Source organism: Canis lupus, chromosome 27 (genome assembly GCF_003254725.2).
Source record: "Canis lupus dingo isolate Sandy chromosome 27, ASM325472v2, whole genome shotgun sequence".
Lineage (NCBI taxonomy): Eukaryota > Metazoa > Chordata > Mammalia > Carnivora > Canidae > Canis > Canis lupus.
In genome coordinates, this window is record NC_064269.1 from 28,719,134 (window position 1) to 28,734,183 (window position 15,050).

At 33.6% G+C, this 15,050-nt stretch overlaps 1 protein-coding gene across 5 annotated transcripts in view; it reads right to left on the reverse strand.

Annotated features, from left to right (window-relative positions):
* PIK3C2G (phosphatidylinositol-4-phosphate 3-kinase catalytic subunit type 2 gamma) overlaps positions 1-15,050 on the reverse strand; it is a 366,531-nt gene that overhangs the window by 47,689 nt on the left and 303,792 nt on the right. Inside the window, exon 32 of one of the 5 annotated variants that reach the window (XR_007406483.1) lies at positions 5,367-5,442. The exons of 3 other annotated variants lie outside the window; for them this stretch is intronic. Coding sequence is in view for 1 of the 2 variants with exons in the window: in XM_049102679.1 (XP_048958636.1) it covers positions 5,363-5,442 (80 nt within the window). In the remaining variant the exon portion in view is untranslated. Of the gene's footprint in view, positions 1-5,362; positions 5,443-15,050 lie in introns of all 5 variants that reach the window. One more of the 5 variants, XM_049102679.1, reaches the window with a different exon arrangement.

Here is a 15,050-nt window from a genome sequence, read left to right on the forward strand (position 1 = left end):
TAATCCTTACAGCTACTGGCATAAATACTTACTTGGTTCATAAAAATAATAAAGAAAAATTTCCTTACTTTGCTCTGGAATTGTTTAAATAACAGTGGAATTACCTACTTTTTAAGAGTTTGTAGAATCCCTCTGGAAATCATCTGAACTTGGTGTTGTTCTGAACGTTGCTTTGGAAGCTTTTCTTTTCTATCAAACTTAATCTTTTCTAGGGTAAGTAAATTGGGTTTTCCTAGAACACTATTTCAGACAGATTTACAAATTTACTTTTGTAGACTTAAAGTAGTCTCTACTATTTTTAGTTTCATCTTTTTCTATGGTTACTTCTTGATTCTCTTTTGTATTTATTTCATTCATATGTATATACTGTAAATACTATATATTTCTTGTATTTGCATCTGCCCTTACTCTTTTGATTAGTTTAACTACTGCATTCTTTGTTGTTTACTTTTAGCTTCCAGATTTATTTATTCTATTTTCTGTGTTCTAAGTCATTAATCTCTCCTCGAATCTTTTTTTCTTTTTCTTTTTCTTTTTCTTTCTTTTTCTTTTTTTTCTTTTTCTTTTTCTTTTTCTTTTTCTTCTTTTTCTTTTTCTTTTCTTTTCTTTTTCTTTTTCTTTTTCTTTTTCTTCTTTTTCTTTTTCTCTTTCTTTCTTTCTTTCTTTCTTTCTTTCTTTCTTTCTTCTTTCTCTTTTTTGTATGTCTTTGGTTTGTTTTATGGTCTTATTCCAATTATTCCAATTTTTGAGAATTGCTTTATCTTCTCTGATGGTATAGCTATTCTTTAGAAATTTTGCAGTTTTGTTTTTTAAGCCCTTTTGGCCCAAGAGTTGTTCAAGAGAGCTGCCGTTTTTAAATTAAATCTCTAAATAAGAATCTTACAGCTTTCTTAATTTTTAAAATTAATTTCTCACTTTATTTTCTCATGATTAGAAAATGTGTCTGTACTATTTCTACTTTTTAGGATTAATTGAAATTATCTTTGTGACCTAATATATAACCCATTTTCATGATAAAGAGTTTGATATATCAAATTGATAAATTTTGTCTTATTAATTTTACTATTTAGTTTTCTATATATCTACTTTTTTCACTGTCTTTCATAAATCAAAAGAAGTAAATTAGAATATCCTATTACCAGTCTGTTGTGTATTTTTCCTTAAATGTTCCATAATTTCTGCTTTATATATGTTGCTGTCATATAATTGAGTATATATACAACCTATATATATACAACCTTTATATATACAACCTATATATATATATGCACACACACGTATATATATGCTTATATCTTTATTGAGAATTGTACTTATTATAAAGTTGCATCCTTTTTTAATTCAATGTTTCTTGGCCTAAATGCCACCTTTTCTTTATTAAGACTGTGACTTCTGGTTTCCATGTCTTTGCATTTGCCTAATATACCTGTGCTTGGAGCTTAATTTTCAATTCCTTTTTTTAAAGATTTTATTTATTTATTTGAGAGAGAGAGAGAGAGAGAGAGAACAATCAGGGAAACAGCAGAGGGAGAGGGAGAAGCAGACTGAGCAGGGAGCCCTATGTGGGGCTTGATCTTAGGACCCCTGGAATCATGACTTAAGCAGAAGGCAGATGCTTTAACAAATTGAGCCACTCAGGCGCCCCTAATTTTCAATTTTTAAAAATCATTTTGTCTTAGGTGTGTTTTTACATAAAGCATAGAGTTATGATTTTTACTTTTCTCCAATCAGAATTTTTTTCTTTATGTATGAGTTAAGTCCAGTTATACTTATCAATAGATTATCAATTATCAATAGATTCATTTCTCTTTGTTCTTATTGTTTTATGTTATTAAAGAAACACATTTTTGTTTTTATGATTTTTAAAGAAAGTCTTTTGCTAAGGAATTTGTTTTCATTTTTATGTACTTGTGATACTTAGAAAAAGCTTTTACTTTTGTTCTAGTGGTTACTTTTATTTAATATTCTTAGACTTTTATTTTTTTGACAATATTTGTTTCCTGATAGAAACAGAGATAAAATTAATAAATGCATAATCTTTTGCACTCTGCTTTCATCTACCATTCAATTATATTCAATGTTGTGATCTTAGTGTTTCTCTAACACTAATATTACATGTTGTTTTTTATTGCCTAACTTGTTAGATTTTAGCAATATCCTTTGATACCCAGCTATTAGAAATGAAGTCATTAGAGAAAGTCTTCTAACTCTCATCTTCTTTTCATCTTTTTTTGTCCACATCAGCCACAAGTAAAAGCCTAAAATAATTTTCTAATTGCAAACATGATATTATATGATATAACACAGTAAAATGTACAATATTTTAAAGCTTTCAATTTTCAGAAACAACTTAATGTAAGTTTTTATTTCTAAGTATTTACTTCCCTTTCTGTCCTTCCATATAATTACAATTTACATTGAAAACCTGGGTAACATACTTCAACCAACCTATAGATAATTAATCTGGGCTCTGCTAGAGCAAGTAGTATAACATTAACTAGAGAGACTCTGCCTTGGAGACTCTGGCTTCAAGTTCCCTTTTAAATTAGCATCTCCAATTAGAAATAGTGATGTGAGGTAATGATTGAAAGCTCTGGTTTGTAACCATTTGTAATTATCAATGGCATTCAAACGCTTGTTGATTCATCCTCTTAACCCTGACAACTGTTATCTTTGATCACTCCATTACCTATGTTATTGTCTCTATACTTTGACAAAAATCTATCTTACATGTCAGTGTTGTGTACAGGTTGAGGATGGATAATTTTATATTTTTATTATATTAATATAGGCTATATTAATATAGCCTTGGGACCTATATTAATTTGAAGGGACTGGAGAGGATCATGTTAGCAGAGAGTTAAAGAATATACAAGATAAAATCCAGCAACTTTCTGGGTAGTGCTTTGGTTGAATGTGGTTGAGTCTATAATCTTAAATGTGATAATGCATAGATTTTTTTTCTAGGTGATACTTCAAGAGAATTGTAGTGATGGGGAGGCAGTGAATTCCTTGTGTCAGGGCACTGCCATAGGAAATAATCAGTGTAGGGGGAGTAGCATGGTTAGGGATTTTAGTTTCTTCTCTCTCTTTTGTCCTTTTCATGAACAAAGCTACCATGACAAGCTACCATGGTAGAGAATATAAATGTGTCTTCCATTGTTTTTTTCCATTATCAATCATTTGTTCAGTAATTATTTATAGAGAATCTAGAGTAGGCTAGACACTGTGTTAAGCCCTGGGGGTACAATGGTGAACAATATAGACATGGATTATGTCTTCACGGATTTCTAGCCTACAAAGAAACACACAAGCCATAAACATGACTGCACTAATTTTGAAGAAAAAACATTTTAGGAGTATATAGCAAAGACAAATAAGATGAGAGCTGAAGGATCAAAAAAAAAAAAAAAAAAAAAAACATGATGAAGAAGGTAGAATAGGAGTCAAGTGGTCCAGGCAGAGAAGGTGCATCTGTTAAGTGCTGAGGTGTTTGTCTTAGTTGAGGAACTGGAAAAAACACAAGAATCAAGATAAAGAAGGGCCTGATATTAAGGCTGGAAAGGGAAATTGGGGGATGCCAGATTCTGCTGGGATACCATCATGAGGAATTTGGTCTTTATCCCATGGGTAGGGGTAGCTTTATGATTTCTGAGGCTCAGTGATATGAAAATGCAAAATGAAAATGCAGGGTTCCTTTTACAAAAATTATTAAGAATTTCAAGATAGTGACAGCTGAATATTAATCCAAGTGCAGGACCTTTCTAAGCACAGTGCCTAGTGTGACTGCACAGGTTACAAGCCCATTACATTGGCCCAACCTAACGGTAATGAGAAGCCAAGGAAAAAGTGTGAATTAGAGAAGAGTGATGATTGGACTGGCACTTTAAAAAGATAAATTTTTATTTTGTTCTACCAAGGCATGGTTAGTTGGTGAGTAAAGGCAAAGGAATATTACTATTTCCCAGAGCCAAGATTACAAAGTATTACCAATATGATCTTTACAAGTCATGTGTCTAGATACAGTTATCTAGAATACCCTCAATTTGTTACTAGAAGTAGTAAATATGGTAAATTCTGAGATTTTTGCTTAAGGTCATCCTATGTCAACCAATATTTTGATACACTTAAATTATTTTGTCCTCTAATCATTTAATAACATAAGCAGAAAGTTTCACCTGACAAGAATAGTGCTTAAAACACAATTCTTTCCTGTTATGAACATGACGAAAAGTATGAAGAATTTGTAATTACGGAACAGAAAATAATTTAAAGAATACAAGAAGGACTAACTTTCTGCTAATCCTTGTTTGATGTAATGATTTGCATATTCTGCTTAGGTGTGTTCTGTTTTATTTACTTATTTATTTATTTTTAAAGATCTTATTTATTTATTCATAAGAGACACACACACAGAGAGAAAGAGAGAGAGAGAGAGGTACAGACGCAGGCAGAGGGAGAAGCAGGGAGTCTGATGTGGGACTCGATCCTGGGGCCTCCAGGATCACACCCTGGGCTGAAGGCAACGCTAAACCGCTGAGCCACCTGGGCTGCCCTGTTCTGTTGTTTTAAAACAATAGGCTATATTTCATATGCAGCCAAATATTGAGACTCAAATCTTGTGTCCATCATTCTACCAAAATGTCTTGCATATTGTAGGATGTAGTAAGAAATAAGTGAATGAGAAAAAAATTCAGATAACCATTTTATTTTTTACAATAATAATCCTAATTTGGCAATGAAATTTTATTACAAATGCTTAAAATTGATGGGATTCGAAGAGAGTCCCTGCCAGTCTAGGAGAGATGTTAGAAAAGTTAATAAGAATTAACACACATCTGGCAGAGAATAGGGTGGATAATTGTGCTGGGCTAGTTTGGGATTCAGGTAATAAAAAGAAGACTTCATGAGGAAGGTAGAGTAATTACTGAGCTTTAAAAGATAAGAGTGAAACTGCTAGATAATTCATAATCACTACTATCGCCTAATATTTATTTTTGTTGCTTCCTAAGATGTTGAGTAAACTAGAAGACTTACCTGCAGGGGAAAACAGGAACTTTGTCTCTGACATGCAATTCCACCTCAATGCACAATTAATTAAAATGAGTTAATAGTGCGACATCATGTAGTTATTATAATTAGACAAATGTATGGCAGTTTAATTTAATTTGAATATATTCTAAGGGGTTAAAAAGCTTTGAAAATAGAAAAGATCCTTTAAAAAAAAGAAAAAGAAAAGACCCTTAAAGCTTATTCTTTAAAAAGATTTTAATTTGAAAGTTGAAAAAAATATAGTTGTGATATTTTTTGCACCATTATATTGAAACTCAAAAATTGTACATAATAATACTGATAAAATTACTTGCCTAGGTCCAGAAGGGATGACTCTTCAATTGTTTGTTGCACAGGCTCAGAGAGGAAAAAACTAAGCACACAATCACTCTGAAAAATAGACAAAGGATAATATTTCTTCATGTCTTAGATTTATTTATTGCTCCTATTCACTGGTGGGTGATGTACCCCTAATTAATATGACTGGTGTCCTTATAAAAAGGGGAAATTTAGACACAGATATTCATGTAGGAAAGACAATGTGAAGAGACACAGGCAGATGATGATCTTTTATAAGTCAGGGAGAGAGGCCTGGAATAAATTCCTCCATCACAGCCATCGTAAGGAACCAACCTTTTCCACACCTTGATTTCAGATTCCAAAAATGTGAGACAATGTATTTCTGTTGTTTAAATCACCCAGTGTGGTACTTGGTTATGGTAACCCGAGCTAACTAAGATAGCACCCAGTGGTGATCCCTTCATCTATGCCCTAGACTCTATTCCTTCCTCCTCAAGAACCTTGTGGAATATCTCAATCTATACTTTAGTACCATCATCTTCTTCCTTTCTTCGTCATCAGCATAAAGTAGTCTCTCCATTTTAATAATTAGCAAACAGAAGAGACAAACCACATAAGGTATACTCACACATAAATAATACCCTTTCAAATGCCCCTTTCAAATCCTGTGTTATTCCCCCCCATGTCGACAAAACTTATGGGAAGAGTTGCCAACATTCATGCTGGTTCCAGTTCTTCAATTTCTACTGATTTTATGATGTACAACACACAGGTTTTTGCCACTGATTGGCCTCCAAAAATGTTACCATTATTTTAAACAACTTTTTCTGTTTGAATGTATTTTTTTTTCAAATCTATTGGGGATTTTCTTGGCCTTTATATAGCTGTTCCATTTTTAGTGAAAAACTCTCTTTCATTTGCTTTTATGATACTAAGTTCTCCCAGTTTTGCTTTCATTTGTTCACCTCTTCTCTTTGAACTGTTTTTCAGGCCTTTTTTTTTTTTTTTTTTGGCTTATAATTTAAGTTCTACTGTTCCTCACTTTCAGGCTATCTCTCTCATTACTGACCCATTCTTTCTGGGTGATGTTATCCCTTTTGGTGGCTCTTATAATGATGCACAAATCTGAACCTTTATCCCAGATCTATCTCCTGAGCCTCACCCCTCTATACCAAAATACCTATTTGTTGGCTTCCTTAACTGTTTAAAAGACAATTAAAACCAAAAGTGCACCAATAAATGGATTTTCTTTGCCCTCAAATTGCTACTTCTCCCTATGTACAGGCTCAAAAAAGGTGTATCTTTTTAGCCTGTCTGTTCTCCCTTATCGCACACATAATATTTATTGCTAAGTCCTATTGATTTTAATTCCTAAATACCTCAACTATCCATTTCTTCCTTCCAGGTATGCTTCTGACTTCTAGCATCACTACTTCTCACCTAAATTACATCAGCGTTCCCAATCCTTATCGTGTTACCCTTTAATCCAATCTATTCTCCACTTAATTGTCTAACTGATCTTTCAAAATAAAAATCTAACACTTAACTGCTTAAAACATGTCAGCGGCTCCCCACTGCTCTTAAGAAATAGTTCAACTGCTTCACAAGGCTTGGACAACCTTTCTTGGCTGGGATCTTGTTCATTTCCCCTCTTCATCTCTCACTATTTCTCTTCCAGTGCTTTATGCTTAACTATGTTGAATTATATTTATTTCCTCAAGTGTGTTATGCTCTCTCACTAACTTGTCTTCCTACACATTCCGTTATCTTTCTTTTCTACTCCTATCCACCCATTTGCCCACGGCTTATCACATGCTTTCTTTTCTACTCTTTTAGCCTAGACAGTAAGATAATAAGAGTAGGTATTGCCATTTACTCACTCAGATGTAATACAATATTTTTGCTCAACAGATATTTCTTAACTGAGATCTGTCTTTAGATATAGAATACACTGCAAATATTCTTATCTTTGTAGCAGTTTTATGCATCATAGTAAATTAATTACCAATTTTGATCTCTATGTATTGATCTCTTGTGAACTTGCTTAATAAGAATTTATCCTCAAGAAATGTATCCATATTCAGGATGCTGACCAAACCAAGTTTTTTTTTTTTCTTTGAAAGCTTGAAGTCAAACTTCAGACTGTGCAGAATTTGTTGAGGAAAATTTGACCTTCTTTTGGCCTTTTGACAACTAGTCAATTATTCTTCTCTGGTGACATTTTGGCCTCACCACCCAATGGCTATTAAACTTCAATAGTAGGCAGAATATCTTCCCAATTACTGTCTGAAATGTCACCACTAGCTAATTATTCCCTTGTGTTTACACTGTCATATCCTTGAAATCCTCATTTGTAATTCTGGTGTGGGTGACATACTAAATACTGATTCCTTATTGTAATAAGATTGTTTTCATCCTCGAGAAGAAACACGACTCCGTGTCAATGCAGGCAGAAATCAATAAAAGAGATAAAGAAGATAAGAAAAGTAACGTTGCTGGATCTCAAAATAATTGATTTTAAAATTTTCTCAGACTTGACTTTACTCATATGCATGCCTCCCACTGCTTTTTCACACAACACCACTGAGTAGTTTTAGTTACAGAAATTTCAGCAACTACAACTGTTCTTACTGATAACATAAATCAATGTTCTCAGTTGGGTTTGTATCGACTCCCAAGCAATGTGGCTACATGTAGCTGTATAAGTTGTACACTGAACAACTCTACGGGTGCCATTTTTACATGGACTACAAGTATAATCCTACTTAGCAGTGTTGCCCATTGGTAGGGCTGGCAGATATAGGAAATAAAAACAGGATATCCATGCAATATTTGCAATGTACTTATTCTAAAAAATATGTATTTGTTTGTCTCAAACTCAAATTTAACCAGGTGGCCTGCATTTTATCTCACTACTTTACAATATGAAATGTCTAGAAAATGTGTGAGCACACTTTTGGTTGCCTCAGAGGATACAATTGGCAGTTAATGGGCAAGGTCATTTGTCCTAAATGTCCTGCAATACACCTAGGATATTCTCACATGAGGACTGTTGCTTTTCTGCTTAATTCTTCAACAGGTATTAGTTTCCCAGGTTAAAAAAATAAATAAAAAATAAATTTAAAAAAGCACAAACCTCTGATTTTGATTACTTTATTCCATAAGTGAGAAAACTGAATACTATATAGTATAAGTGATTCACTGATTGAAATTAGTACCAAAAGAAAAAAAAAAGGTCCCCAAAACAAAGACTGGTAGAGTGTAGTCAGTAAGCCCAGGCCCACCTGTATTACCACTGCTAAAGGCCTATAGATGTGAAGAATGCATATGGGGGACAGATAGGAAATGTGGCCAGAGCTTTGTAGGAGTCCTAGAGCATGCTAGCTCTACACAAGCTTGAAACTACTGTAGCCTGTTGATGAATTTTAAGCAGACAAGCAGATATTTTTTAGAAAGAGGACTGGGCAGCATTGTGGAGGAAAGAAAAAACAGTGGCCAGTTTTGGAGAATATTATCAGCAAAACTGCTCAATATATTGTATTTTCTGAGCATTCCATTCTGTTTCCTACTAAATCTCTAAAATTGCATTTGTGTTCTTTCCCATTCCCTTTATAACCTTGGTCCTGGTTGTGAGGTAGCTATCCTCCTTGCATCTCCTTGGTCTTCTAACTTCCATTCATTCTTATTTTCTAAAAATACACTGCCTTGAAGATTATATCTGCTGACTATACTGCCATCCCAGCTTTCTGTTGCACTTATCTACTGATCTCTTGGTCCTTCACCTTCCTCTGTTGAACATTTTCCACCTTGAATATTGTCATTGTTTTCAATAGTACTTGTCATAATTCATGCTTATTATAATATTCACAGAAATTATCCTTCCCTATTGTACATTCTTTGTTTTTGAACTCTTTTCATCCATTGATCTCATTCTGCATCCCATCAGCCACTCCTGTTCCCTTAATCTTGTCTTGATCAGTGAAGAAACCTCTTCCATTATCTTGATTTTTAGCTGCCTAGTCTACCATCACCATCTTCTTCCTTTCCAGCTCATTCCCTCTAGTTATACAACTCAAACAATCTGTTGACTCTAAGACCTTTTTATTGGCCTTAACTCCTTTCATATTCTTCTGTCCTTTTTTGGCCAATTTGGATCCCATGGTTGATACTAATAACTCTGTTGCATATTTCTTTCAACTGTTTTGGCCCTTTCTCCTTTTATTATACTATATACTTGTCAAAAAAAAGAAAAACCCAACTTGGGTTATTCTCTGCCAACTCTGCAACTGTAGCAGGCCTGCTGAATGTTCCTGGAGAAAAGTGCTAAACCACACTTACTGGTCTTACTATCACCTAATGCCCACTACCCTCAAGTTGGTGTTTAAGATTTTCTGGCGAGTCTGTACATGTCACGAGTCCATTTATCCTTCTACTAATCTATAGGTTTATTTAATACCTTATCCTTATTCCTCAACATGCCAACACACTTTCCTCCTCTTTTAGTCTTCTCAAGGCTGTCTTCTTGTTAACAGAAAAAATAGAAACAGCAAAGAATTTCTGCGAGCTCCCACCAACTCATCTATCATCTTACCTTACTTCTGCCCTTTCTTCTATTACATGGGAGGACTGTCTGTGCTTTAATGTAAGACTGATTTGGGCACTAGATCCCATGCCCTGTTTTCTACTCAAGGTCAACATTTTGGTCTCTGGCTAAGTTCTCATTTCTCTCATCATCAATTTTTGCTTCTTTAATTGATCTTCCTAGCAGCATACATATATGCTGTAACTTATTTCAATAAACAAAATTCCTTACCTACATTTCCCTGTACACTGTCTTATTCCTGTTCATCCTTAGAGAAAAGCACCTTCAACAATATTTTACTTTCTATCCCAAATTCCTTCATAATCTCTTTTGAACCTATCTTAATCAGGGTTTTGTTCCTAACACTCCCATCAAACTGCTCTTGTTAGGTTCACAAATGACACCCATTTTGCCAAATCCAGTGGCCAATTGCCAAATTTTGACCTATCAGTAGGACTTGAAACGGCTGTTTTTTTCCTTCTTTGAAATAGATTTTTCTCTTGGGTTCTGGGCATAAAATCCTTCTGGTCTCCAACAGGTTGCTTTTTCTCAGCCTCTCTTGATGGTTCTCTCTCATCTTCTCAAATTTTAAAACTGGTGTGTTGCATAGTCAGTCTTCTTCAGGTATATATATATTTTTTTTTTCACTCTAATTTCATCCAATCTCATGGCTTTAAAAACCAATTACTTGCTGACAACCCCAATATTTCTATTCCAGCCTCTCTTTTTCCCTCAACTCAAGACATCCAATTTACCATTTAACATCTCTGATTAGAAATTTCATGTGGAGGGGTGCTTGGGTAGCTGGCAGTTAAGTATCTGCTTTTGGCTCAGGTAATGATCCCAGAGCCCTGGGATCAAGTCCTGCATCAGGCTCCCTGCTCAGTGGGGAGACTACTTCTCCTTCTCCCTTTGTCCCTTCCCCTGTTCATGTTTGCTCTCACTATCACTCTCTCGCTCTCACTATCACTCTCTCTCTCAAATAAATAAAATCTTTTAACAAAAAGAAATCTCCTATGGAACTCAAACTTAGTGTGTTTTGATTTAAACTCCTGTTTGCCCCCACTCTCCACTGCTCCTAGTTTTCTTCATCACAGCAAATATTTAATCAATACAAGCTTGTATGGACATAACGGTGGGTTTAATGTCACTTATCCTGACTGGTTAGTGCCCTAACACTTGTTAAATATTTGGAACATCCTTCCTATGTGGAATGATATATACTTAGTGAATAAATTATTAAAAGGTTGGTATTTGTTCAGGGACTCTAAAGTTACTGGTTTTTGATATATCAATGGTTCAGGTAAATGCATTAGGCTATATTAAATGCTTTATGGGGTTATATATATATATGTATATATATGACGTTCATCTAATAAGGGGTTTTAAAAGTCTAATAATGTACTTTAAAGTTAGAAATGCAGTCAATAAAGAACAAATTTGAAAGCCAATTGAACAATTTTAAAATTAAAATCTGTATCAGCTTATTTTTTTGTTAAGTTCAGAGCTCTAATTAATATAGTGTTTACCAATTATATTATTAAGCCATTTGCAATTTAAAATGATTGATTTTTGAGGTCGATCAATTCAAAGTTGCTCAAAACTTTAGTGTTTTTCTTATGTCATATGAACATATTCTTGCTCTCAAAGACTACAGAGACAAAGTATTTGCAAGCATCAGAAGTAATGTAATATAACGCTGAGAACAATTTTTCTTTCTTTAAAATAACACATTAAGAATTTCCATTTATTAACTGGCCAGCCAACATCTAAAATTGGCTGCAAGATTTAGTTTCAGTGAGTTAAAACAATAAGCTAAATCTATCTCTCTCAAACACTGAAAGTCTCTAAAAATGTGAATTTAAAAATGAATTCCCATAAGAGTTTTAAATCAAAGTTGAACAGTAATTGTATTTTATTGCCTTTTTCATAAAGCAGCTTGTCAGAATGTCCAGTCTTTAATGTAGTTCAACCCACTATATTTGTATTAGAGCTACATAGAATGATACTATGAAGAACGGTGAACTTCTAAAGAATCTTTCATAATTCTGATTCTAAAATGTCATCAGTGGGATCCCTGGGTGGCGCAGCGGTTTGGCGCCTGCCTTTGGCCCAGGGCGCGATCCTGGAGACCCGGGATCGAATCCCACGTCAGGCTCCCGGTGCATGGAGCCTGCTTCTCCCTCTGCCTGTGTCTCTGCCTCATTCTCTCTCTCTCTCTGTGACTGTCACAAATAAATAAAAATTTAAAAAAAAAAAATAAATAAAATGTCATCAGTATTTCACTAGACTCTGAAAAATAATCTTGGTTTTACTGATGGTACACATATGACATTTATCCTGCCTGCAGTGTTATCTCAGCCAGCTCTAAATAGGAAAAGAGCAATGTAGTGACAAATGTAGCAATTAACATCTGGGTTTAGCAAGGAGGGAACAAGAAACATATGTTCATTATTAAGCTAGGATTTACCCATTTGGATTTATTTTGACATTTGATTTCTGCTTAAAAAAATAACATTGCTTAAACCATAAGTGATATTATTTCTTATTTTAAGAGGCTTTTAGAAATTAACAGCAACATTACAAAGAGCTAGACATGACAATTAATATGGCTTTAAAATTTTAAAAAAACAACAGCTGTTTATATATCTCAGCTGAATCAAATGTGGGTACATGTGTGTTTAGGTACTGTAATCATTTGCTATAACTTTTATTTTATGTTTATATTGTTTTTTATAAAGATCTTATTTAGTTTGCAACAAAATTCCACCAAAACAGAGCAAAATTTAAGGCAAGAAATTCCTGTTACCACAACTATTGTTTGCTTGTGGAATGAAATTACATTGAAAGAAAAGAAGTTTCTATTAGCTTGAGAGAAGAAAGTAAAGCTAAACAAACAAAAGCCAGATAGATATAGGACTAGGATGTCTAAACTGATGCTTCCAACTTCATTAGAAGAGATAATGGGGTACTATGTAATTATAGTTTTCATTTATGTCTATTTTCTTTTATCAACAGATTACATGTATGTGTGAGAGAGAAAGAGGCAGACAGATAGACATGGTCTCAGAGATTTACAGAAATCCCTCTATCTGGGTTGCTCTTGTGTCTTTAGACTAAAGCCCCAGAGATGTCTTTCCCATCTAAACTTAGATACCTGATACTGGACTTTTTATCTCATTTCCTTGACAAAAAGCAAGACTGCTTAGAATCGCAAATGACCCTAGAAGGGAATGTAACAGTTGATTTTATCAAGATAAAGTTGTCCCGTTTTATATTCCAGCTGCATCTTCTACTTCCTTTCTCCCCTTTTTCCATTTACTATCATATATTTCCTAATGCTCATGTCTGTATTTATCACCATATTATAAACTCATTGAGAATAAAGTTTATATGGCATTAGTCGAATCTCTCCAATTTGTTCTCTACAACCAATTCAAGCTCTTAATCTAGAGTGTTAATACATAGTAATGTTATAGTTTACATGCCCAATAAAAATTTAAAAATCTTTACTAAGTTATATATGTGATATAAAATATTTTGGTTATAAATAAATGTACTAAATGTACTTTAATAATAAATATACTAATGTAACTAAAAAAGTATGAGTTTTAGTGTATAAGCATAGTAGGATTATTTGCCTTTGCTACACTGCCAAATGACAAGCAGCTATGAAGGAATAAAACTGTTTTTTTGTGGGTTTTTTAGATTTATTTATTTGAGAGAGAATGATATATATCTCTATATATATGATCTCTCTCTCTCTCTATATATATATATGTATATATATATATAGAGAGAGAGATAGAACAAGTGGTAGGGAGGGGTAGAGGGAGAGAGAGTCTTAAGCAGACTCCGCACTGAGAGAGGAGCCTCATATGGGGTTCAATCTCACACAGATGAAATAAAATTTCTTATTTTATTAGAAAAGGAAAGGAAACTTGTGTGCGCATAAAAATTTCCTCTAAGTCATTCACATCATTAAAATAATTAAAATATTCAAGTTACATTTATGACTTTATAGATTTTGATGTCTGTGTGGATAACTTTGTTGTTATGTAGATAACTTACACAGATAACTTTTGGTGTTTATGTAGATAACTATGTTTACAGAGAAAAACTGTATCAATAATACAAAATTAAAAAAAAATCTCAACATGACTTAACTTTGAAATGATTTATGTGATTTCTAGGCCAAAAATGTTTTATTTAGTTGATCTTAAAAATAAATTTTCATTTCCAGAACATAAAAAAATAACTGAATCAGAGAAGTGTCCACCAACATATGGAGACCCATAAAGCTTTCACCATGATGAATCCATTTGAAGATAATTGAAAACTGACCACATTATGCATTATGCACAAAGAACCTGAATGATTAGGCAGGTCACACTGCTTATTAATGCTAATCAGCATCTGATGATAGCCCTGTCAAATTATTATTGTTCTATTACCATGTAATCCACGTAATGAGTATTATATCAAGACCCATAAAGTTCCTTAGGAATAAGGGGGAAAAATCCAAATGAAAAAAGTTATGAAAGTCTTTATGTGGCCACTGGCACTTATCACCATAGACAACTGACAAAGACTATAAGCTCCTTAGAGTACTAACTTAGCTTTCGACATTCTAGGATAGAATTTCTTAAATCTGCCTGAGCATCTAAATCACAAGTGATACCTAGATACAGTAGTGTTTCAAAGTGGCTAGTGTCCACATGTAATTTTTGTTGATTTGATTTTTATTAATATAGCATAACCTTACTTATTTTGTAGGACAGACATGACAACTAATGAATAGATATAGGATTTACATCTCAGGAAGGTATTTTAATGTACTCATTGTACAAAATTCAATTAAATTATTAGGGGAGGTGTTACTTTGGGAGAAGGCACGCCTATAATATTGGCTTCCTTTTGTATGAGATAAATCGGATTCTCCTTTTTGGAAGTCCAGTGTTAGAAGATGGCTGACTTATTCTCACTTGGAGCATTTCCAGGATCTGTGATTTTACAATAGTGCCTCATGTTTGATGATATAAATACCTTCTTTTCTTTTTCTTCCTTTTATTTTTCTCATTCAACTCTCAGACCTTAATTCCACCAAGAAAAAAAG